Source organism: Pimephales promelas, chromosome 13, assembly GCF_988280905.1.
Source record: "Pimephales promelas chromosome 13, fPimPro1.hap1.1, whole genome shotgun sequence".
Lineage (NCBI taxonomy): Eukaryota > Metazoa > Chordata > Actinopteri > Cypriniformes > Leuciscidae > Pimephales > Pimephales promelas.
In genome coordinates, this window is record NC_142781.1 from 21942825 (window position 1) to 21966493 (window position 23669).

Genomic DNA, 23669 nt, shown 5'->3' on the forward strand with positions numbered 1-23669 from the left:
AGAGTGTTTTTGTTCACACAATATAATTGTAACTTTCATAAAATGGACAATTTTCTTTTGGTAATCCCTTTAAAATAAACAACAGTCTGACCTTATTTAGGGCTCACTGTTTTATTTTTCACGTCTCAAAATTATATTTAAATGAGCCTATTTTTTTTTCATGCTCTCGTGTAATTCTCCCCACTTTTTATGCCCTCTAATGATTTTTAGGCATCCCCTTAATCCTGCCTCTCTCATTTCACACACCGTGCCATCATAGATGACTGCTAATAAGATCACTAGAGATTACCTGCTTTTCATTTTTAACCACCTCTTCTTTGCATTTTAACCTTCTTTTTCAGAAGGTTTTTTCATGCATACTGCTATTAATTGTCATTCAAAAGGCTAGGAAAAAAGGGGAGGAAAAACAATAAAGGACACATTGCAGGCAGATATTGACAGTGCCGATCCTTGAGTCTCTGAGCTGGACTATTTGATGTTTTCCAGTCGGGCAGTATTCCTTTGAAAATGAAAGGGGGTTGTGCCTCCACCCCACAGACTGAACTCCCCCTTCTCCATATTATGTCTAAGGGGGAAACAGGGGGGATTCGGGGTTTCGATCAGTAGAGCTGCCATGTCCTTGAAGCAGCTGAGCCCCGGTAGCTCCTGATGTCTCCAACAGCTCAACCTGTTGTTGGCCACAATATTAAATGTGAAATGTTTGATTGGAATCGGTTTCTAGTGTTGCATTCATCCTCTGCCAGTAATCAGAATCAGAATAGGTTCTGCCAGGCTGAATCAAAATAAGTATGTGCTAATAGTCGCCAACAAACCCAGATGTGCGAGCATTGTGTTAAAGAGCTGCCCCATAATTTGTGGAGGTAATGCCCCCTGGCACTACATGACAAAGGTTCTCGTGTACCTCAGGACAAGGTCGCAGCGCACAATTCATGAAGCAGAAGTCGATAATGACAAGAGCTCAAAGCAGCTGCCATTCAACATTAAGACAAAGAGCTAAATGAGTGAGAACATGGAGACTCAGCAGGTAACACAGGTGCCGGGAAGAAGTAAAAGGTGTTGAGTGATGTCGTGGTGTTTTGGGTACACCATTTAGATTTCACAGCAATTATTGAGCCCCAGTGCCCTTTAAGCGGATATTTTTCTAGCCATAGGCATGGAAGCCTCTCAATGGTGTTTCATATATGAATCAGTGGCTTCGTGCTGATTCCAACCAATGGAATATAGTTGAAATGAAAGAGAACCTGCATGCCATGACTGGGGAGGACTTTTGTTTTCATAATTTAAGAGATTAAGTATATTCGCTGAGATTTAAAGGAAAGAAACAGCATAGCGGATTAGCCTTGTTCACAAATGCATTGTGAGGGAATACCAAACACCGTGGAGTCTTATGTTAATTTCCAATGCCACCAACATATTGAACATTGTAGGACACAAAGAGTTAGAGACACCATGTTGGATATTCAGTTTTTTTTTTTATTTTTTATTTAGGGTTGGTGATGGTGCAGTGGATAAGACACATGCCTTGGTTCGAATCCACTGTGAGACCCCAATGTGTCCCTGACCAAGACATTTAACCCCTAGTTGCTTCAGAGGCGTGTGACCTCTGACTTATATAGCAATTGTAAGGCGCTTTGGATAAAAGCGTCAGCTAAATGTAAATGTAATTTAATTTAAAAACATAAATAAAAATACTTTAAGTTTATCTTTTTTTGTTGAATGTCATGTAGAAAGTTCTCATTAACATTGGTTAAAGCTGCACTCAGTAGTTTTTCCTCTTTGTCGCCATCTCTGTTCGAAATCTGCAATTGCAGTTATTCGCGGAATTATCAACTTTACGTGGATTGTGCCTCTGCACGGCACAGCTCGGATGAATCCAATGTTTTGAGGAGAATGTGCTGCTGTCAGTCACCGCAGCGGTGTCTTGGGATCTTGGGATTACCTTTTTTGTAATTTTATTATTACTTATGTGTACCTTTTAGCATTTAAAATGCTTAATTTTATTTTATTGTTATTTTTTAGTTATATAAATAACATATTTTGTTAATGGCTATAACATAAAATAATTATCTGCCAGAATGTCAGGTCACTTTGTATAAAAAAGTATTTAATAAATAATCAGACAGGGATTAAATGTCTATATGTCATACCAGGGTTGTATGAATCACAGGAAGATGAAGATCAGAGTCAAAAGGCTTTAATATTCCACAGACTGCAACTTAAATGCAACTTAAATACAAACACCTGTGATAATTCAATGAATCTCCATGGCAACTCATAAGTGGCGGTGAGACCAAACAAAGGAAAACGGGAACTAATAAATACAACCTAGTCCACGAAAGTGCAACTAGACAAAGATAACTTATTATCTGGGACACTTTAAATTGTTCTGTTTTAATTTGTTGAGCTCGGGTCATCTTTGCTGGAGGTCTTCAGCAGTAATCTTCAGTTTAACAACAGATTTTCAGTCCATGTATATAGTGACTGCCCAAATTCTCAAAGTCATTTGAAACTTTTTTCCAACGTCTACTTGCCTTTTATCGATTCAGTGTGGGAATTTGTTATACATATATCCATCATGACAATTCATGCTGTTTATTATTGGTTTTATTGTATATTATTGCTGCTGCGTCAGAGTAAATACAGGGACTTGCTACTACCAATACATACACCAATATGCTGCGGTGAGCATGTAAGACATACTGCTTGCACAAAGAGCATATATAAAATTACACATAGCAGATATATACAGGTGGAGCTAGGGACGGTGGAGGGTCTCCGAGGAACTTTGAAAGCACGCTGTAAATTGCTATGGTGAGCGCTAACCAGAAAGGTTTTTCAGCTGCACAAACCTCCGACTGCTTTACAGAAACCTTTGAGAGGTGCTTTACACCTCTGATTTTTCAGTGGTCAGAGTTTTAGATTGATCTGTTGGCATGGTTTGCTTAGGATTGTCTTGATCAGTTGACTGATCCAAGGAGACCGAAGCGAAGAGAATAAAGGAGAGGAATGTAGTGGGATAAATGAGATGTGTTATATGTCTAGTCACATAATGAGCTTCAAGACAGGCTGTAAAGGGATTATAGAGGTTGGTGACAAATTGTCCTTAAGTAACTTAAAGGCTGTCTCAGCTAATGAGCAGGTTGCAAAGTTGTCTTTTGCTTGACGGACATTGACTAGACTCCAGTGGGTTAGAAGCCACTCAAAATTGACCTTTTTTAGTATTTTAATGCGTGTACTCTACTGTTCAATAGTTAGGAGTCAGTTAAGAAAGAAATGAACACTTTTATTCAGCAGAAGTGATCAAAAGTGGCAGTAATTCCTGAATACAAGTATAAAAAGTATACAAGTATATGGTACAAAATAATTCTATTTTAAAAAATGCTGTTCTTTTGACTTTCATAGTTTCTACAAAAAATGTTAAGCAGCACAACTGTTTTCAACACTGATAAAAATTATTCTTGAGCACCAAATCAGTGTTTTTGCCTTTTGAAAATTCTTCTTTACGTGCATCATATAAATCAAGTTATGTCAATAAAATGGGCTACAGTTGACATTTAAACATTTTGTCATATCTTTTTTGCTTGTTAAAAGATAAGACACTCAAAAACTCAAAAACAATACTTTCAATACTCAATCAATACTTTTTTTTTTTTTTTTTTTACAAACTCTCACCCGCCTACAAACACAGAGTTATTATTGCATTGTCAGCTTGACCAATGGCCATATTACACATTGTTGAGGGAATGGCGACTCAGAGCAGGTGAATCTACTACTGGACGAAGCTATCAGACTAAGTTCTGCGAGGCCATATGTCATACTTTTCTGCTGGAACAGAACATCTCTCTTCTTTCAGTCCACCTCATTCACCAATTCATCATCCCAAACACAGACACACACATAAATATTACATGTTAATTGGCACTCTTATTTTCCCCAAGCACCTAAAGGCTGGACCTGCATAGTTAATAGTTAACAGCATTGTTTTCTGACTATTAGTGAACCAGTGGAGGTCTGTAGCTTTGCTTGCGGGCTAATGTCCTCATTAACATCTTGCGGCACACCTGTTTGTTTTATCTTGCGCCATTGATTTATCCATCAGTCCTACCATCCATCCATCTAACCAGCCCTTGTTTGTATTCTGCTAATCACCTTCCTAAAAAAAACAGTTCACCAAAAAAACAACAATTCAGTCACCCTCATTTCATTCCAAATCTATATGATTTTATTTCTTCGGTGGGACACAAAAGAAGATCTTGTTTTTCCATACAATGAAAGTCAATGGGGTCCAATGTTGGCAAAAATGGATTTAGAAGTAGCTAAGCTCTTTGGTTTCTTTTTGTTTTGTAAATAATAGGAAACGGATTGACACGTGTTAGAGCAGGAAGACACTTATTATACCATTTCCTTGTTTCTGTTTCACACACACTAACTCAGTCTCTTTGAAGTCCAGCAGAATGAGGAAAGGGGGCTCCTCTGCACTCATGAAGTATTCATGCCAGTGTGTGTGAAAGTGCATGCTTTGCACGTCAGCGAAGAGTGTTTGTGTGATTGAAAGAGAGAGTGTGTGTGTGTGTGTGTGCGCAGACAAGTGTGTGTGGAGCATGCTGCCTATCAGTGGCGCTTTGCACAGCAGCTGTGTACTGACACGGTGTCGGGGAGGGGAATGGAAAGGGGGCTGGGCTGAGGAGAGGAGAGGAGAGGGAGAGAGCGAGTGCAGCAAAGCGAGAGGGAGAAGGTGAGAGCGACTCACCAGATTGAGGGAGAGACGCGGAGAGTAGACGAAGAGGACCGTTGGACTTCTGCCAGGGTTTCCCAGCAACAGCAGAAGCAGGAATCTGATTTGCCTTTTCCACTGTCTTCCCTGGGAGTTCTGTCAATGGGCTAGTGGCAGAGAGGAACCCAAAAGAGTGGAGGAAAGGAGCGCAGCAGAGAGGAATGATGTGCCCCCGCCCAGCCTTGATGCAGATGTGAAGTGAGGGCTACCTTGGAGGGAATTGGAAAAGAAAAATGAAAAGTTGATCGGCTTTAGGTTACGAACACATCCGTTTCCGACGGGTGAACGGGAGAGCTAAACTTTGAGAAGTCGACCATTGGTGACGGAAACTCTGTGCTTTGAAATTGCTCTGTGGAAATAGTGTGTGGCGCAAAATGCTTCACTGCAGGAGCGCTACCTACCTGTCTGATCTGCAGAAAAGTTTTGGGGGTCATTATGAGCGTTTCTGACATCTGCTACTTGCCACTCTCATCTCGTCGCACCTGTACCCACTTCCTCGTCTGAGATATTGCATGAAATGGACCCCTGATGACAGTGACAGTAATCCTATTGCCCCGTCCTCCAGCAGACACCTCTAGTCCCCCGTCTCCAGCACGCCTTCCGCACCCGCCCCGCCTTGCTCTCACATGTGCCGGGAGTCGTGGAGTGCTCTTACCAGGATCTGGAATGAACAAGTTAAAAAGCTGCTTTTCTCACTGCTGTGCTGGTATGACCTCTGAACTGAGATAATGGATTGGAGAGAACTGTAAGTATAATGACTCTTTTGAGTTGTTCGTTTACTGTTACATATGTTGTTCAGTTCATCTGGCCCAAGGATGTGGGTTTGATTCCCAGGGTTTCTGTCTTTTTAAACCTGTATGAAAAATTCTTTCTTCTGAAAAACACAAAAGAACATAGATTTGAGAATGCTTCAATTGCTTTTCTCTATACCAAAATAACACTAAACCCCAGTGAACACTGAGATATTTTCCAAAGTACTTTATACATATATGTATATATTTATATTAGAAAGAAAATCACATAGGTTTGGAATGACAGGAGGGTGAGTAAATTATGACAGAGCCCCTCTAATGTGTTGCTTCATTATTCAAAACCTAAGTATGTATCATTAAGGTTGTAAAAGTGCTTTAGTAACCACAGTGCATTGGTTTGCTCTGTTGCAACTCTAAAACCTCACCTGCAGTAAAACTGGCACCGATAGCAAATCCAGAGGGAGATTGCTCACTGCTGGGCAGAAAAGGGAGATTTAACAGGTGGGTGCATCTGGATAAAGCCCAGCCTAGCGTATCGGAGCTCACTCTACCATGCTACTTTTCTCTCACTCTGGTCACTCACCTCTGTTCGCTTCTGACTGATATCTCAATCTTTTATGTGTGTGACTGTGTTATGCTTCATAAGGAGCTTGTAAAGCATTTGTGGTGCAGCCAGACGCTGTGAATGCGGCTCTTTGCCCTACATGTGGGCGTGGGTCTCCTCTTTATGTTAGAGGAGGCACTGTGTGTGTGTGTAGATGAGGTGTGTAGAGGAGGAGGCAAAAAAGAGGCTTTGTCTCCATATGGGTTTAATATTAATAAAACCCGCCTCCTCTCACTCAAGTGTTTTTCTCCAACCTCTTATGCCCCTTTTATAAGCTCTCCTTTTTCACTCTAGTCTCTTAGCCTCATTCACACCGAGGGTCCAAAATTAACACTCGATAAGTGCCAAATGAGAATAAAAATTAGCTTTAATGAGAAAATATTTATTTATTTATTAATATTATGATTTGTAGTTATTGTTGTTATAATATATATACTGTGTGTATATATATGAAGAGTTCAGATGCAAAAGCCTCTAAATGCCATTTGAAATTTTCTTCTTTAATGATGATTTTTATCAAACTTGTATATTTAATTTCAGTAATTTCACTTAAATGGCAATGATAATTACCTATTAATTGTTATTTAAGTGAAATTACTGAACTTAAATATACAAGTTTCATAAAAATCATCATTAAAGAAGAAAATTTCAAATGGCATTTAGAGGCTTTTGCATCTGAACTCTTCATATATATATATATATATATATATATATATATATATATATATATATGTTCATTTCTAGATTTTTAATCATTTTAATTTTTTTATGTCATTACATTGTTTAGAGCATAATAAACAAATGGAGGGGGAAAAAAACAACTTTTTTTTGAAAAATTACATTTTATTTATATGTTATGTTATGTCCACTGTCATGGACATCAAGACTTAAAAAGACATAAAATGGCATGTGTAGGCAAAAAACAATGAGTTTTTTTATAATTCACCAATCACATTTTAGGTTAGGACAAACAATTTGAAAATTAGTCAGATTTAAATTATAATTAAAATATATCATATTTCCATAAGAATGCTAAATTTGATCTCTAAATTAATGTCAGTCATTTTTAAAGACCAAGCAGAAAGTTGTTGTCATATTGAAACCTCTAAACATTTGATATCTCTGAAAAGCCCTGAAAGTGCTCTTTACATGGCATCCAGACTTAAAACTGTTTAAATATTGTAAAATATAATGTCCACTACAGTGGACAAAAGTCTATTCCTGGGTCACAGGAGTATATACTGTATGTGCAAAGTTTTACGGCTGTCATGGTTTTTTCCGTTTACCCAAAAATGCTAACTTAATAGTGCTTTATTCCCTAATTAAACAGAGGTGATGATGCTCTGTGATAATTTCTTTCTGTAATTTGTGTGTGTTTGCACACAGATCCTCTCACATCTTATAATGCATAGCACATACACATATCCTGTGGGGGGCTCCTCTTGTGTCCTTCATGGAGACTGTAATTACACAGTGTTCTGTGATTTTTCACCCCTGAAGAGGCTGTGTTGAAGGAGCTGGAGGAAGAGAGAGAGAGAGAAAGGATGTGAGGAAGAGTGAGGCATTTAATGAGCTCAATCCTTTCTACTCAAACCCTTCAGCCTCATGCTGGTAGGCTTAAAGACATGAATGTGATCTTTTTTTACAATTATCATACATGTACATTATGACCAAAAGCACTTGGACAGCCTAACACCACACCAATATGTGCTTGTTGAACACTTAATTTTCTATATCGTGTCCTTCATAGGACAGTTTTGCTCCTCGGGGAAGGCTTTCTATTACAGTTATTGGAACATGGATACACTTTTACACAGTGAGGTCAGGAACTGCTGTTAGGTGATGGAGTCTGACTCACTGTTCCAATACATCTCAAAGGTGTTCAAAACATTTCTATATGGAAAAGTGGTGCTCCACAATCTGTTAGAAGCACACAATTCTTATGAATGCCATTGCTAAGTATAACATTAAGATTAAGAACTTAATTGCAAAGCTAAAGTTAGGAGTCCCCACATACTTTTGGCTATAGTTAATTATATAATTTAGCCTAACCTAACCCTAAAATAAAACATTTACTGTAGCATTTTTAGAAATAACAAAGACAATATGTCTTTATGAACCTTGTATGAGTTTTTTATTTTTTTATTTTTATTTTTTTAACTACCTGTTGTCAGCAATCTTATGCCCATTTGTATGTAGCTAGATTAGGAATGCTTTAGTCTTTTTGGTCACACTTTATTTTTAGTGTCTTTAAGTACTATGTACTTACATTGAAATTAATAATTTGATACAATATACTTATTGTGTACATATACTATATGTTTTTACATTGTACTATTTTAAAAATGCCTGCATGTAATTGCAGCTGTTATTAAAGTATGCAATTACATTTGTTATTAAACTGTTAACCCTTCCCTTACACCTTAGCCCACCCTTAAACCCACCCATACCACCACACCTTACCAGTATCACACCTCAAAAGCAGCAAAAGGGTTTACAACATCCACACAATATGTACATTGTAAGTACATAGCCCTTAATGCCACCTAATATAAAGTGGGACCGGCTTTTCTTTTAATACTTTCTATCAAGTTTTTCTGCATCCCACTGTCTATATACCTTTTTACATTTGCTTATTTCATTTGGAGTCAGTAAGATTTGTTAATTATTTATTTATTGAAAAAATCAATACTCTTATTCAGCAAAGCAGTGAATTACATTGAGTTAAAAAAAACAGTAAATATGCTTACATTGTTACAAAAGATTTTTTTTATTTCAAATAAAGGCCGTTATTCAAGAATCCTGAAAAAAAATGTGTTTTCATAAAAGAAACTAAGCACAACTGTTTTTGACGTTTATAATAATAAATGTTTCTTGTTTGACACTGAAGACTGGAGTAACGGTGACTGTGGACAATTCAGCTTTGCCAGCTCAATAATAAATTACATTTAAAACTATATTAAAGTAGAAAACTGTTTTAAATTGGTATAATATTTCACAGTATTATTGTTTTGACTGTATTTTTGGTGAAAAAAAAAAATCTGTGTATAAATGTTGTTTAATGTGCAGTTCTTTGCTGCTGTTTTGTCATAGACATGAGAACTCATTCAAAATGTGTTCATCTCAAATCTTCGGAGGACAGATATGGAGCTGTATAGCAATGCATTAGTAAGCAGAAAGAGCCTTCTGGACAAACTTTTTGTTTGCTGCTCTTTCCTAGGGCTGCCCAGAAGCTGAACCTCTCGAAACGGAAGAAGCCTCAGCCGCTTCCTCCTTCCCCACCTGACCCAGAAGAGCCGTTCTTCTACACTGATGGCTTCAGCTCTGCCCTGCAGCTCTCGCCCCCACCTGTACCCCCATGTCTCCTCAGGGCAGGGTCAAAGGCTAAGGACAGCCCTGGGATGGGAAAGGTACGGTAAAGTCATCCTTCAACTATACCAGTTCTTCAGAGGCTTTTTTATTTATAAAGAAATGATCCAAACATTTTGTCTAAATTATTGTAATCTCAAAGTGAATAATAAGTAAAGCTATGTTAACGCGAAAGCTTATACTTCATAATTGCAGAAACAATTTGTCTTCTTTATTAAAATGACTTCATGTGTAAACCTCTGACTGCCCTCTGCTCGAGAATTCTCAGTGGGTTTATCGATTTGGCTTGTTCTCGGGTTACCATCAAAGCAGACTGTGTGTGACAGCATGGGTTGGCCCAGTTGTCCTGATTCCCAGGCTGTTGGAATTCCAAGAAGCTCCTTCAGAATGCCAGACAGCATTCTTCGCTGCAAGTGTCTGAGAGGCCGTGGGAGTGGGAAAAGCAATGTATGAAAACAGAAGTGTCATAAAATTACATCAGGAGGCATTTGGATAAAAGACATATTTCTCTCTCAGAATAGGGCTGTTTATTAGTGTGGGACAGTCTGAGTTTAGAAATGTTTGTGATAGTCCAGTGGCCATTTCTGAATTTCTCATTCTTGGAATATTTGAACACAAGGATTATGAGCCTTGTAAGGCAATGGAAAATAAGTCTTTTTAAGATAGCAGGAGTAGAACTAGCAAACTGACATCCCTGCTGCCCCATGCTGATTGTTTAGTTTTAATGCTGAAGTTTAGTATTAAAACTCATCTGTTTGTGAGCATTACAGTGAAGTAGATTAAACTAATAAATCTAATCTTCCTTAGGGATGCACAATATTCAAATGATGTCTGATACGTTAAGCCGATCATTATTATGGCTGAAAGCCAATAAATAGCAGATAATCAAATTCTATTCAATTTTGTCTGAATTTATAAAAGATAAAACGGTCCCACTTTATATTAAGTGGCTTTTAGTACTATGTACTTACATTGAAATTAATAATTTGATACAATGGACTTATTGTGTACATACATGTTTTTACATTGTACTTATATTTTAAAATTCCAGCATTTAATTACAGCTATAATTAATTTATGTAATTACATTTGTAATTACACAGTTGACCCTCCCCTCACACCTTAACCTACCCACCACACCTGTCAGTAACCTTACCCGTATCACACCTCAAAAGCAGCAAAAGTGTTTTACAATACAACAGGAACAAAATAATACCTTGTACTTATTGTTCAATGTAAGTACATAGTACTTAAAGCCACTTAATATAAAGTGGGACCGATAAAACACTTAAAAGTAAAATGTGCTGTTTGAAATCCTACATGTGAATTTTAGACATCCCAACGTATATACCCATAATTGAATGTACAGTATGAAAATTCATTTTATTATTGAGATTTGCTTAAGATTACATTTATCAGTGTTTTTAAACTAAAATTTAACTTTAAGTGAGTGTTAGATGACACCAAACGTAATCGAAATGTAAAAACAGTATTAAATATCAACCAATCTCAATTAAATGGTAAACATTTCTAATAGGCCAATGCCAGTGAGCGTTATGGTGCCGATATATTGTGAACACCTATATCTTCCTCATGTAGTCTCACGGACAATACAGGTTTGAGTTGATCATTTGTTTTGCCTATAAAAACACCAGAATTCTCAGTGTCTGGACAGTTACTATGTTCATTGTAATGCTAAAGCACACTGGTACCTATTAGGCAAAGCACTTAATCTCAGGTCGCTCTAGGGGAACTGTTACTGCAATTAGTGTACTTTGAGTCACTTTGTATAAAGGGCATCTGCTTAATTTTAACCTGCGAACCATAATGAGCTGAGGTTGTGTCTTTTGACTGTCTTCTCTGAAACATGCTGCTGTATGTATCTGACAGTTCCATTTATATTCTCCCATGGGACTCTAGTCTAGAGCATCATGAGCATCTCAACATGTTGCTGCTATTCTGGGTAACAAACTCATTCCTTTCCTTAACACCCCCTGGAGGTCTAAAAGACAAGGAAGATTGCACTGACCCATGTATGACCCTCCTCCAGCACAGGTGATGCACTCTAAATAAATTCAAAGAGATGAGACCCATTAGAGTCTGGTTGAAGATAACTTTTCTGTGGGAAAGTAAGAAGATAATGTGGGTTCTTAGCATAGACTGCTGACTCATAAACACCAGCAGGTGGTGCAGATTTATTATGGCGTCATGTCTGCAGGGAGGCGATTCGCTCATTAAGAACAGTGAGGTCACCTGACTTGTTTCTCAAAATCTCAAGAGAAGTTTATTACATCATCATATGTCCATTGCAGTTGGAAGACTGTGTAAATAAATAATTTTCCTTCCCTTAATTGTGCACCTGATCGTGTTGTTGCATTGCGCATACACAGCATTAGAAAATGTGCTCAATAGGCAATTTAAAGTTTTATAAAGTCACACCAAAGGCAGGCAGCTGGAAGTTTTTAATGAGGTTTATCAAGAAAAAGAAAGTGAAGCGATTGCTAATAAGTCCCACTGAGTTGAAGTGTGTTGCCTGCTGATTTTGAGGCACTTTTGAAGGAAATTGGTATGAACACTCTCATTTTCTTTATTTTTGGAGGAAGGAAATGTCAAAGTGCTTAGATCGCAGGTAGGAACAGGTGATTGTGGGAATGCAGCGCTAATGGAAGTTAATCTGTGTGGAAATGACTGAATGACAAATCACTGGTGCTTTTGCACTCAAGGGAATTGTTTGATTTTTTTTTTTTTTTTTTCCTTTTTTCAATTTTTTTTCTTCTATTTTTATATCTATTTTCTAGTTTTTGAATTGTCATGTCATTGAAAACGAGTTGCTTGAAACTTGCAATTTAAACCCTAAAGGAATTTATTATCAAAGAATTCATTATTCTTTTTAAACACATGGTGATCACTTGCTGTCAGGTTCGGTTGCAATTACATTACTTATTTAATTTTTTGTTTATTTATTTTAGTTTTTATTTTAATGTTGAAAATGAACCTGGATTCTCATACTGGCTAAATAAAAATTATGGATCTAGACTAACACATCTTATCAAGTTGTAAAAGTATTTTATAGTTGTGAACGTGTTTTATATTTTAATTTGGTCTTGTTTTATCTTGTCTAGGGAAATGACTTTTTGATCTTTTATATATTTCTTGGAAGGGAAAGCTGAGTCTTTAACTGTCTTTATTAATGCCAAATGTGTCACTATGAGTAGGGAACATAGTGTGATCAGGAAACAGAGATCCATATTGTCTCCCAATTGAATACTTTATCTTAGTGGAGGACTCTAAACTTCTGGTGCTGTTTGTTGATGTCTCTAAAAGTGTCCCTAGTGGCAGAGCTATAACATAAGGCGTTAAACACTAACAGTCAAGTATATTATTGCTTCACTGAAGGTGAATAATAAACTGCTCTGCCTCCGCCATGTGGAATGTGTTGTTTCATTTTGATATTGTTCATTTGCTTGTATTTAAGACTGTATAATTTTAGATGTTGCATGCAAGTTTCAGTAACCCTACCTTCTGGAACTTTAGTTCCCTGAAGAAAGAACGAGACATTGCGTGGAGATTGACGCTGTGGGAATGCTCTGCATGATTGTGTCATGACACACTTGTCAAGTCCAATGGTGTATAGGCGAGTGATGTCATGGCAGGAAGCTATAAAGGGCACCCAGACCAAACATGGTCAACTTCTAATAGGTTGAAGCAAGTCGATTACAGGCACGCCAGAGGTATGGCAAGGTGACACAGGGCATCGCGGTCATCAGAGCGTCATCAGAGCAACCCATCAGAGCGTTCCCACAGAATCAATCTCGACGCAACGCGAGTTCCTTTGAAAGGGAACAGTATGGAAATTAACACTGCCCAACATGAAAATAACCATAGCTTTACCACATTGCTGTAGATATGAGAACCTGATATGATATGGGATGATATGGGAGATATGAGAGAGTCGTGATTTTGAAGGACACTTGTAAATGTCTGTCGTTATCCAAGTTCTTTGTGCCATGTTCCAGGACTTCTGAATGCTTTTAAAGTATCTAAGTTTCATCTTGATTTGAAGTGTGTGGTCAGAACATGGCAGGTCTGTTTTGTGAATCCAGCAACACTTTACAGCAGGATGTTCAATTATGGGAACAGAAGGGCTTTGGGAATCTCAACATTCATCTTCTGCTGATTACATGCTTTCCAAGTTGGCTCGAGTTCTTGCAACAAACCACTCAATAATTGCGAGAATTAGCGGGTAGGATGTTGCAATTATAGCCGTATAGCCGCAAATTAAAAATATGTAATTATTTAACTATATAATTGTGTGCTTTGCAGGTGAAAGTAATGGTGCGGATATGCCCTGCCAAAGGATCACGAGACACCTCAGAATCCATGTCCTTTCTCAAGGTAGATGGCCATAAGAAACAGCTGACCTTTTGTGAGCCACCTACCTGCACACGCTCCACCTCTTCCACCGCCCCAAAGATGTTTACCTTTGATGCCGTCTTCACTCAAGATGCTTCACAGGTACAGTTAGGGGGAATAAATGCATACATTTTTGGCAATCAGAGTTATATAAGCGAGCATTTTTATCAATGTCCTGTCTGTACTTAAAATTTGATTTTAAGCAAAAATATACATAGATTTGATTTCCAACTGGCAGGACATCCATGCTGAGATCAAAGCATTTTCGTAAGAGAGCTATTCTGCTTTGCCTGGTTTGTGAGGGAGATAAAAGGTTTGGTTTGGAGAGTTGGGGTGATCATTCTTAGCCAACAGTGCCTGAAGTGATCTCAGAGGAAAAGATAACAGAGCTCTTTTCTCTGCTTCCTCCTGAACTCTCTGGGAGTTTGGAGTCTTTGGGTTTCCTGTCCTAGAAACATCAGGTCTGATGATCAATGACTACCCCACATTGTTCAGAACAAAACAGGCTTTGAGCGAGCACACATCAGAGGTTGTTCTTACAACAACTCTGTCAAAGCTTTCCTCAAGCAGCAAAATACACACATAATTCCAAGGTTTAAAATCTTCATCTGTATTCTGCGTCTGTGTGAAAAGTTTGCAAGGACAAGCAAGACGTTGCATGGGGAATCGTTCTCTATCGTTCTGGCTGTCTATCTCATCTGTCATTCTATCTTTCTATCATTTTGTCTATGAATCCATCCATCATAGTTCTTATTGTTGAACTACAAACAGAACAACGGGGTGGTGATGGCGCAGTGGATAAGACACATGCCTTTGGTGTGAGAGACCCGGGTTCGAATCCATTGTGAGACACCAATGTGTCCCTGAGCAAGACACTTAACCCCTAGATGCTCCAGAGGCGCGCGACCTCTGACATATATAGCAATTGTAAGTCGCTTTGGATAAAAGCGTCAGCTAAATGAATAAATGTAAATGTAAATTGTTCTGTCTCATTATGTTTTGTCTGTCATCCTATCTATTGTTCTGTCTGTGTCATTCTATCTATCGTTCTATCTATCAGTCTATCCATCTATAGTTCTATCATTCTGTCTGTTCTATGATTCTGTCTCATTTTGTCTGTCAAGTTGTTCTGTCTGTCTGTTATTCTATCTATCATTCTGTTTGTCTGACTATCAGTCTGTCTAATTTTGTCTGTCATTCTGTCCATTGTTTTGTCTGTCTGTCGTTCTATCTGTCTTGTTTTGTCTGTCTCTCTGTTTGTCATAATCAAGCGTAGCTTTAGTTCTGGCAGGTCACGTTTGTCTAGCTTGCATTAGCTGACTCTCAGCTGATCCACATCTACCTATCCTATAGGAATATGACGCCTATCACCGTGTACATATATAAGCTCCTTTAGTATTTTCAGCAGCTATCGCATTTCTCAGGAGATAATTACCCTCCTCTATCCCCAGCTCCTCCTCTCGTCAGTCAGGATTTGGCATTCTGATTACCCCTGAATCAGACTAAAATTCTCTAATTATGTTGTCAAGTTGGTTCTGTTCTGTTTACCCTAACGGGGGTTATTGCCGCTCTCTCTGATCTTATCCATGCTAGGCTGCATGGATGCACAGGGCCCAGAATGGAACCATACCGCCAATCCAAACTGTATAATAGCCAATCATATTTGACGATCGTGACCCTAACAGAAATGCCTATTGATCTGTCTGTCTTTCTCTCTGGTCAATTCTTTGTATTGTTCTGTTTGTCGTCCTATCTGTCATTCTGTCTGTCTGGTTTGAAAACATTTTGATTTGATGTTTAAATTTGGGTTTGAATCCTCAGGCAGAGGTATGCTCAGGGACAGTGGCAGAGGTTATCCAATCTGTGGTCAACGGGGCAGATGGCTGCATCTTCTGTTTTGGTCAACCCAACCTTGGTTAGTAAACACCTATTTAAACCTAGTAGCCCACTGCTTTGAAGGAAAATGCATTGTTCAGAATCCATTTTCAGATGGAGTAGCCATTGATCACATAGGAAAAGTGATGCGAAATACACAAATGTTTTGGCTGGACTTGAAATCGCCTAACAAGGAGGAAGACGCAGAGAGGAAATATGTATTTGAGCAGTTACAGCAGTTTGTTGAACACAAAGTGCCCTTGTTTTACACTCTGGGTTTGAAAGCGCTCAGTCTCTTCTACTTTTATTGTTGGGCCCCTCACTGTGAGAGATTGTGTGCCTCTCACAGCGCTGCTTAAATCCCCCACAGTTAGCTTGGCTACTCATTTGCTCTGCTTTAGTGTGATATATTCTCTCATGACTAACATCCTGTTGGGTTAATTTTATTAGCTCAGCTGCGATGTTTTGCATCCACATTGCTAATTTTAACACAAATCTTATTATATACCTGGTCTTATATCATTATGTAGTTAAGTCAAGCTAAGTTAAGTTTCACAGTGTTGACAAATGCTGCTAGCTTAGTATAGCTTTATATCACATTTAGTAAAGACAAATATTTTAAGTTCAGTCCCTAAATCTTGAATATTTGGTTACATCAGCAATGCCAGATCACCATATTTTTACCTTTACCTCACAGGCAAAAGCTACACCATGATTGGCAGGGACAGCTCTACACAGAGCTTAGGTGTGGCACCTTGTGCTATATCTTGGCTCTTCAAGCTCATTGAGGAAAGGAAAGAAAAGGCCGGCGCACGATTCTCCATCCGTGTGTCCGCTGTGGAAATCTGTGGTAGGGAGGAGGTGCTGAGAGACCTGTTGGCTGACTTTTCCAAGGGGACTTCCCAGGAAAGTCAGGGAGCAGGAATTTCCCTGAAAGAGGACCCAGTCTGTGGATCTCAGGTGCCATTAGAGTTTGTTTTTAGCAGGTGTAGGTCATATAATAGAGCATTGTGATATGTAAATGTAAATGATTGTAAATGTAACAATTTTAGGTGCCACATTATATCTTGTTTATGCCATTCAAAAGCTTGGGGTTGATCATTAAAAAAATGTCTCTTTTTCTCTCACCATTGCTGTTATTTGTTTTAAAAAAAAACTGTAAAAACAATAATGTTGTATATTATAGTTTAACTGTATATATATATATATATATATATATATATATATATATAATTATTACAATATAACTGTTTTCTATTTTCTTATAAATTAAAACTTAATATATTCCTGATAGCAAAGCTGAATTTTCTGCAGTCTTTATTCCAGGCTTCAATGTCACAATGTTCAGAAATCATTTGAAAATCCTGATTTGGTGATCATGAAATATTTCTTATTTTTATCAATGATGAAGAAAGTTAATATTTTGGTGTTCATGAATCTTTGAAGAATAGTACATTCAAAATAATAGCACATATTTGAAAAGTATAAGGTCGTTTAATGTCTTTTTTTGATCAATATAGTTGTCTGTTTTAATCCTTGCTTAAAAGGGATTCAATTCTCTCAAAACAGAAAAAAATGAAAATAAAAAAATAACATACTGACCTCAAACATTTGTATGATAATGTACTGTAAATTCAAGTTATCTAGTTTACTGGCAAGTTTTTTTTATGTCTTTCTTTATCTCTGTCTCACTCTCACTTTAAAATATGTCCAGCTGCAGAACCAGAGCGAGTTACGGGCGTACTCTGCAGAGAAGGCGGCTTTCTTCTTGGATGCAGCACTGGCAGCACGCAGCACCAGCAGATCTGACTGCAAGGAAGAGGACCGCTGGAATTCTCACATGCTCTTCACCCTGCATATTTCCCAGTACCGTATAGAGAAGAGCACCAAAGCAGGAAGTATGCCTCACTGTGTTCATTTTCACAACTATGTGTACATTTTGCTAAACAGCCACACTGTAACATCCAGGCCTTAAAATGCTTTTACTTCAAAGGTGATTTACCTCAGCTTCACAAATTAAGTTTTACCCTCTTATCACTGTCCAAGATTTCATATCATATATCTTTATGCATCATTAGTATTTTGAGAAGACTGTTACTGAGGGCAAGACGATACCTGACTTTTCCATTATCATTCTACTCGTGTTCTCAGAGAATATCAGTTACCTCAATTTAGCCCCACTGATAACGGTTCTACGAGAATGCTAACAAGAAGGGTTAGCACATTTCCATTACTGGGCGTAGCCATCCTGTCAAATCAGCATGTCAACATTAGCATGATCATTAGTATTGCTCTCCCGTCACTGCATTGCGGGCTGGGTGCTGGCCATTGACACTAGCCAGAATAGATTTTAATATGTAATGAGGTTGGAGTCTCTTCTGCAGAGGTGTTTATAGAGCTCAGCATGAAATGAGAAGCTCGTTTGCATTCCTGCTCCACTGAGGGTTTCAGTTCCGAGCGCTTGCTTTGTAAATCCTGCCGACGTGAGGTTAATGGCCTCGAATCTCAGTGTGAAATAAATGAATCTCCTGTAATGATCTTGAATGAATTTTAGTCTTGTGACCTACATGGGACTGTAATCTAACTAGCTGTACTTATTGCTTGCTGTTTGATGGACTGCCAAGGATATTGAATCACCACTTAGCAAAGATGTTATGTCCAACTGCTATCTCATAAGGGCCCCGATGTGACCAGTGGCCTTTTTGATAACAAAGTACTTTCTCTAATCTTAGGCTAATGCAAAGAGACAACTAACCATTCATAGGTACATTTTTTAAAGGACAGAAGTCTTACTTTGTGTAAAAAGGGAGCTTTACATGTTTTTATCATGGATGTCTATGTTTTTTTTAAATATTTTTGGAATGTTTAGGGTTTTGGAATAAAGACATGCCCTGTAAACAGTCAAACTATGTGTTTTATACATGGATATTCGAAGTCAAGTTTTGTTTTGACAGGCTGTGTATAACTTTGCAGTGTCTGGAAGTCGTAGCCGTCTTCATCTTCTGGACTTAGGCAGTTGTGAGTCTGATCTGAGCCATACACGAGATGGAGGGAGAGGCCAATGTCTATCATTGGGTGCCCTTGGAAATGTCATCCTAGCTTTGGCCAATGGAGCCAAGCATGTGCCATACAGGTATGTGTTTTGTGGTTCAATTAATCAATACAGACCAATAGTGGGAGATGATGAATCTCTGTTGAAAGTAGTAATATGGCACTGTTCACCCACTGAGACCTCCTGATCTGCATCTACAAGGATTTTATTATCACTCCCCTCAGATCAATAAAGCCAATTAGCCAGCTTTCCAAAGAGAGAATGCACCCAGTGTGAATTGCACTGAGGTGGAATATATTGAAAGGAATAAGTGTTGGGGAGTAACACATTTATGCTGAAAAAGATTTAAGAAATGGTCACCGGAAGGTGGGATAGCAAATACAGTGGCACGAGCAGAAAAGAAAATCTGTTAAATTTGGCTTCAGGAAATAACATCTTCCACAACAGAATAAAATATAAACACTCTAAATCAGGTCACTAGAAAGTGAGCGTCAAAAGGAGGGATTTCTTTTATTCAAGTATGATTCATAATCCTCTATTTTAAGACAACCTCTCAGTGGTCTTAGAGAGAGAGAGGCAGATCGTTGTAAGGCCTAGCTTCCTTTTTGGCTAACTAGAAGATTTTTTGATGTATAATTCAGAGACAGCAAGCTTACCATGCTGCTGAGGGAATCACTGGGCAACATCAACTGTAGAACCACCATGATCGCCCACATCTCTGACTCGCCAGCCAATTATGCTGAATCTCTTACCACTGTGCAGCTTGCCTCCCGTATTCACCGTATGAGAAAGAAGAAATCCAAGGTATGTAATTCAAACTGATATATTGTTCATCTGTGTATGCTTGTGTATTCATGGTCTTTTTAAACAACTTTACAAAGCACTGATTTGTGGTACTAACGTACTACAACAACAATTATGAAAAAAACACTATATAACTATATTGGAATAGAACAATTATGAAAAAAAAAACACTATATAACTATATTGGAATAATTATAAATTATTTTAATTAACAATATTATTTTACAGATAATATATATATATATATATATATATACACTTTTTTTAAATAATTTATTTTGACTTTACTACAAACACTACTACACTTTACTCCTACTTTTACGAGATAATTTAACTGCAAACTTTCTCAGTGACCTATGTCATGTAATCAACAAATGTAATCAATGCATTTTCTCCAGAGGGAGAACAGCATGAAACAGCAGCAACCTTTCTCATCACACAGGCAATTTTCACCACAATTAAGCTGTTTTGACAGAATATATTAATATTTTATAGATCTAAAAAAAAAAAATCCTTTCCATGCCTAACTTGCGCATAGCATTGGCAACATTTTTAGCTGCTTCTATGCTATGCACTGACATTAACATGTTTCATTAAGGGATGCCTCTCTAAATTTATTGCATGCTGTGAATGAACTGTCTATAAAGATATATTGAAGTCAGTGTGGTATGTTATTCTGTTCAGTATGCATCAAGTTCCTCTGGAGGGGAGAGCTCCTGTGAAGAGGGACATGTCAGACGAAGACCCTTCTACCCTCGGACTGTGGCTCTTGACCCAGACCACCCTGCAATGTTATCCAGTGATCCAGATTACTCTTCAAGCAGTGAGCACTCATGTGATACAGTGATCTATGTGGGGCCTGGTGGGGCCCCTATCTCTGACCGCGAACTCAGCGACAATGAAGGCCCTCCAGCATTTGTTCCTATCATTCCCTCCCTAAACAAGAAGCGTGTAAAAGAAGGACCGAAATCTGATGGGGACCACCTCAAATGCAACACCTTTGCAGAGTTACAAGAAAGGCTTGAGTGTATTGATGGCAGTGAGAGCACATCTGTTTTCACCAGTGAAGAAAAATGCCAACAGATGCCCTCCAAAAGTGGAGCAGAAAAAATGTCAGAAGGTGCTTCTGTATCATCCAGGACCACCAAGTCCCCTCTTCAAAAGCTTGCACACCTGCAACATGGAGCCACATCTGAAATTAACACGACTTTAAGGCAAGATTCAGAGCCTGTTGTGAGAGAGAAAGTCTTTAGTAGAGGGCCTATCCAAAAACCCCATGCCTCATCCTCACAGAACAACTCAAAGACCTCAGCTCCTAATACGGAGTGTGGCTTAGCCACACGGACACCTCCAGTAGGTATGAGCCAGCAAGCCCTAAGACAGGGAGAACGAAATGACTCCCCAATTACTGAAAGATTCCATCACCTCAGTAGAAGTCCTATAGAGGTGAGCCACCTACGAGCTACATTGAGGAACAGGTGCCTTGATAGGGATGTTTTAAGGACTACAGTTACACTGCAGCAGCCGGTGGAGCTCAATGGAGAGGATGAGCTGGTGTTTACAGTGGTTGAAGAGCTGCCTGCTGGCCTGGTTCCAGACAATGGGAGACCCTCCAGCATCATTAGCTTCAATAGCGACTGCACTTTGCAGCCCCTGGCATCTCACTCACGGCCTGTTAGCATTATCAGTAGCATCAACGATGAGTTTGATGCTTACACATGCCAGATAAATAGATCCCAGCTGAACCAAGGTGCTGCTTCCAAGTCACAAGAGGAATCTACAGATGGACATGCCACTGCATACTCTTCAATCAACTCCTGGTCTTGCAAGACAAATATTTGTGCCCCGAGTAGTGAAGAGACTAAAAGGAGCCTCTCATCAAAGGGAGTGCGCAAGGGACCGCTCAGCAGCTCTTTGATGGATTTACCTGGTGGTTTACAAGTTGAATCTTTCTCCCAGCAAAGAACAAATAGTTCATTGGGTGACAGTGGAATTTGCTTTTCGGAACAAGACTATGATTCTGCAACCATTGACAAATTTTCCAAATCTAAGTGCCCTCTTTCACATGACAGTACCAAAGCATCCCTCTGTGGTCCAAAGTCAATGAAATCTAATAGACTTATGACTTCACAGTCTGCCCAGATCTCATACATTTCTACACTCCCTAGGAAGAGCACCCACATTGCATCTTCTAGCAAAAGCTACACCCACGAGCTGCAACGCCAGGGTAGTAGAATAGATGAACAATGGAGCCACACTAGTAGTGGGATAACATCAGCCAGGAATTCTGAGTTTAGCTCTGTTGGTAAACCACCAAAAACTGGCATGAGTGGGATTCCATCTAGAAAGACAAGCGGGAATAGCAACAGTGTACCTCGCCCTTCCAAAATTCATGTGCCATCCACGTCTCAAAGGGTTGTGGATGGTTGTGAGAAGGCCAGTTTTAAGAAAGGGGACCTAAGCAAGATGCCTCTGCTCAAGCGGGGGGCCACCACTCTCGGCATGGTTTCAGTGCCCCACAGCTCTGAGGTGAAATGGGGTAATGATGCCTCGCACACAACTGGTAGCCTGAAATTCTCATCCTTAGGAAAGAGAGCTAATGGACAGAAGGGTAGTATGCTCCCTAAGTCTGGAAGCATGTCACCCCCTGCTCCACCTGTTCGAAAGTCAAGCCTCGACCAGAAAACACGAATTTTGTTGTCTCCTAGTGCCTTAAAGTCTGTGGGTAAGGATGGAACAAGATTGTCTTCCTCCAAAGCATCGGTTTCTGAGGAAGACATTGATGTACGTGTTAGAGGGGAATCCTTTAGCTTTAAATCATCTAGCCTGAAGACAGCTTCTAGTCTCAGATCACATAGTGCTAAAGGAGACAATGGAAGGCATTTTGGTAGTCTTATGTCCCTTGAAAGGTGTGAGAGTTTAACCTCAGTGGGTTCCAGACCAGTAACCTCGAGGGAAAACAGTAATGTCAGTATCAGTAGCACTGGCAAATCTTCTAAAATGGTACCAAAACTTGGGACTTCCTGTTCCATATCTACCCCAACTGCTACTTCCCCTCCATCTGCTAGTGGAATTTGTAAGCTTGGACAGATAAAGGCCAGTATAACTCCTAGAGTTGGGAATATTGTTGGGAATGGCAACAAAGGAAAGTCCTTGTCGAGTACTGGTTCAAAGGCCCTTAGCTCATCCACCAAGTTCCTTGCCGTCACAGCTGCTCGGAACACCAGTCTACCTCCAACTGGAAAACCTCCAAATCGCACTGTCACAGGCTCCAACGTTAAACAAGGAAGGAGCACTATTATGGGCACAAAGCAAGCGGTTCGTGCAGCTAACAGTAGGGTCAGTGAATTAGCAGTTGGTAGCTCCAAGAAAAACCTCAGGGGCTCTGACCAAGCAGATGGCAACAATGATGCCCGAACCTCCAGTGAAACGCCATTGGCTGCTTGTTTACCCTCTCCGTACAGCAAAATCACTGCCCCTCGTCGTCCGCAGCGCTACAGTAGTGGCCACGGTAGTGACAACAGCAGTGTCCTTAGTGGTGAACTGCCCCCTGCCATGGGGCGCACTGCACTCTTTTATCACAGTGGAGGCAGCAGTGGCTATGAGAGCATGATCAGGGACAGTGAAACCACAGGCAGTGCATCTTCTGCCCATGATTCCATGAGTGAGAGTGGAGTGTCCACGTCCAGTCGAACAAAGACCTCAAAATCTCCCAAAAAGAGATCTAATGGTAGGTTTTACTGTCAAGACAATTTGGGCAATATTTACTGATGAATTCAAGATTAATTTATTAGATGGCCTTTAAAAAATAGAATGGTGAGTCTCTGCAATTCACTGTTTCAATAGTTAAGACGTTTAATGTATCTGTCCATAAACTATCTAGAAAGTTGATAAGGAGGACTAGTACAAATTATTATTTTAACATTTTGATAGAAGGTCTTTTACATTACGGTCATCCAGTATGATAGAACAATGGGGTCCAAATTCTGTGATTTGCTTTATACAGTCTGATATAACCTTATGCGC

General features: G+C 39.1%; 1 protein-coding gene across 2 annotated transcripts in view; it reads left to right on the top strand.

Annotated features, from left to right (window-relative positions):
* kif26aa (kinesin family member 26Aa) overlaps nt 1–23669 on the top strand; it is a 74292-nt gene that overhangs the window by 43003 nt on the left and 7620 nt on the right. The window contains exons 1-9 of one of the 2 annotated variants that reach the window (XM_039693429.2): nt 4696–5519; nt 9351–9540; nt 13823–14014; nt 15734–15827; nt 16485–16747; nt 17502–17685; nt 18761–18920; nt 19481–19643; nt 20328–23373. In XM_039693429.2, coding sequence (XP_039549363.2) covers nt 5503–5519; nt 9351–9540; nt 13823–14014; nt 15734–15827; nt 16485–16747; nt 17502–17685; nt 18761–18920; nt 19481–19643; nt 20328–23373 — 4309 coding nt within the window. In that variant the 5' untranslated portion in view covers nt 4696–5502. Of the gene's footprint in view, nt 1–4695; nt 5520–9350; nt 9541–13822; nt 14015–15733; nt 15828–16484; nt 16748–17501; nt 17686–18760; nt 18921–19480; nt 19644–20327; nt 23374–23669 lie in introns of those variants that run through there. The other variant, XM_039693428.2, reaches the window with a different exon arrangement.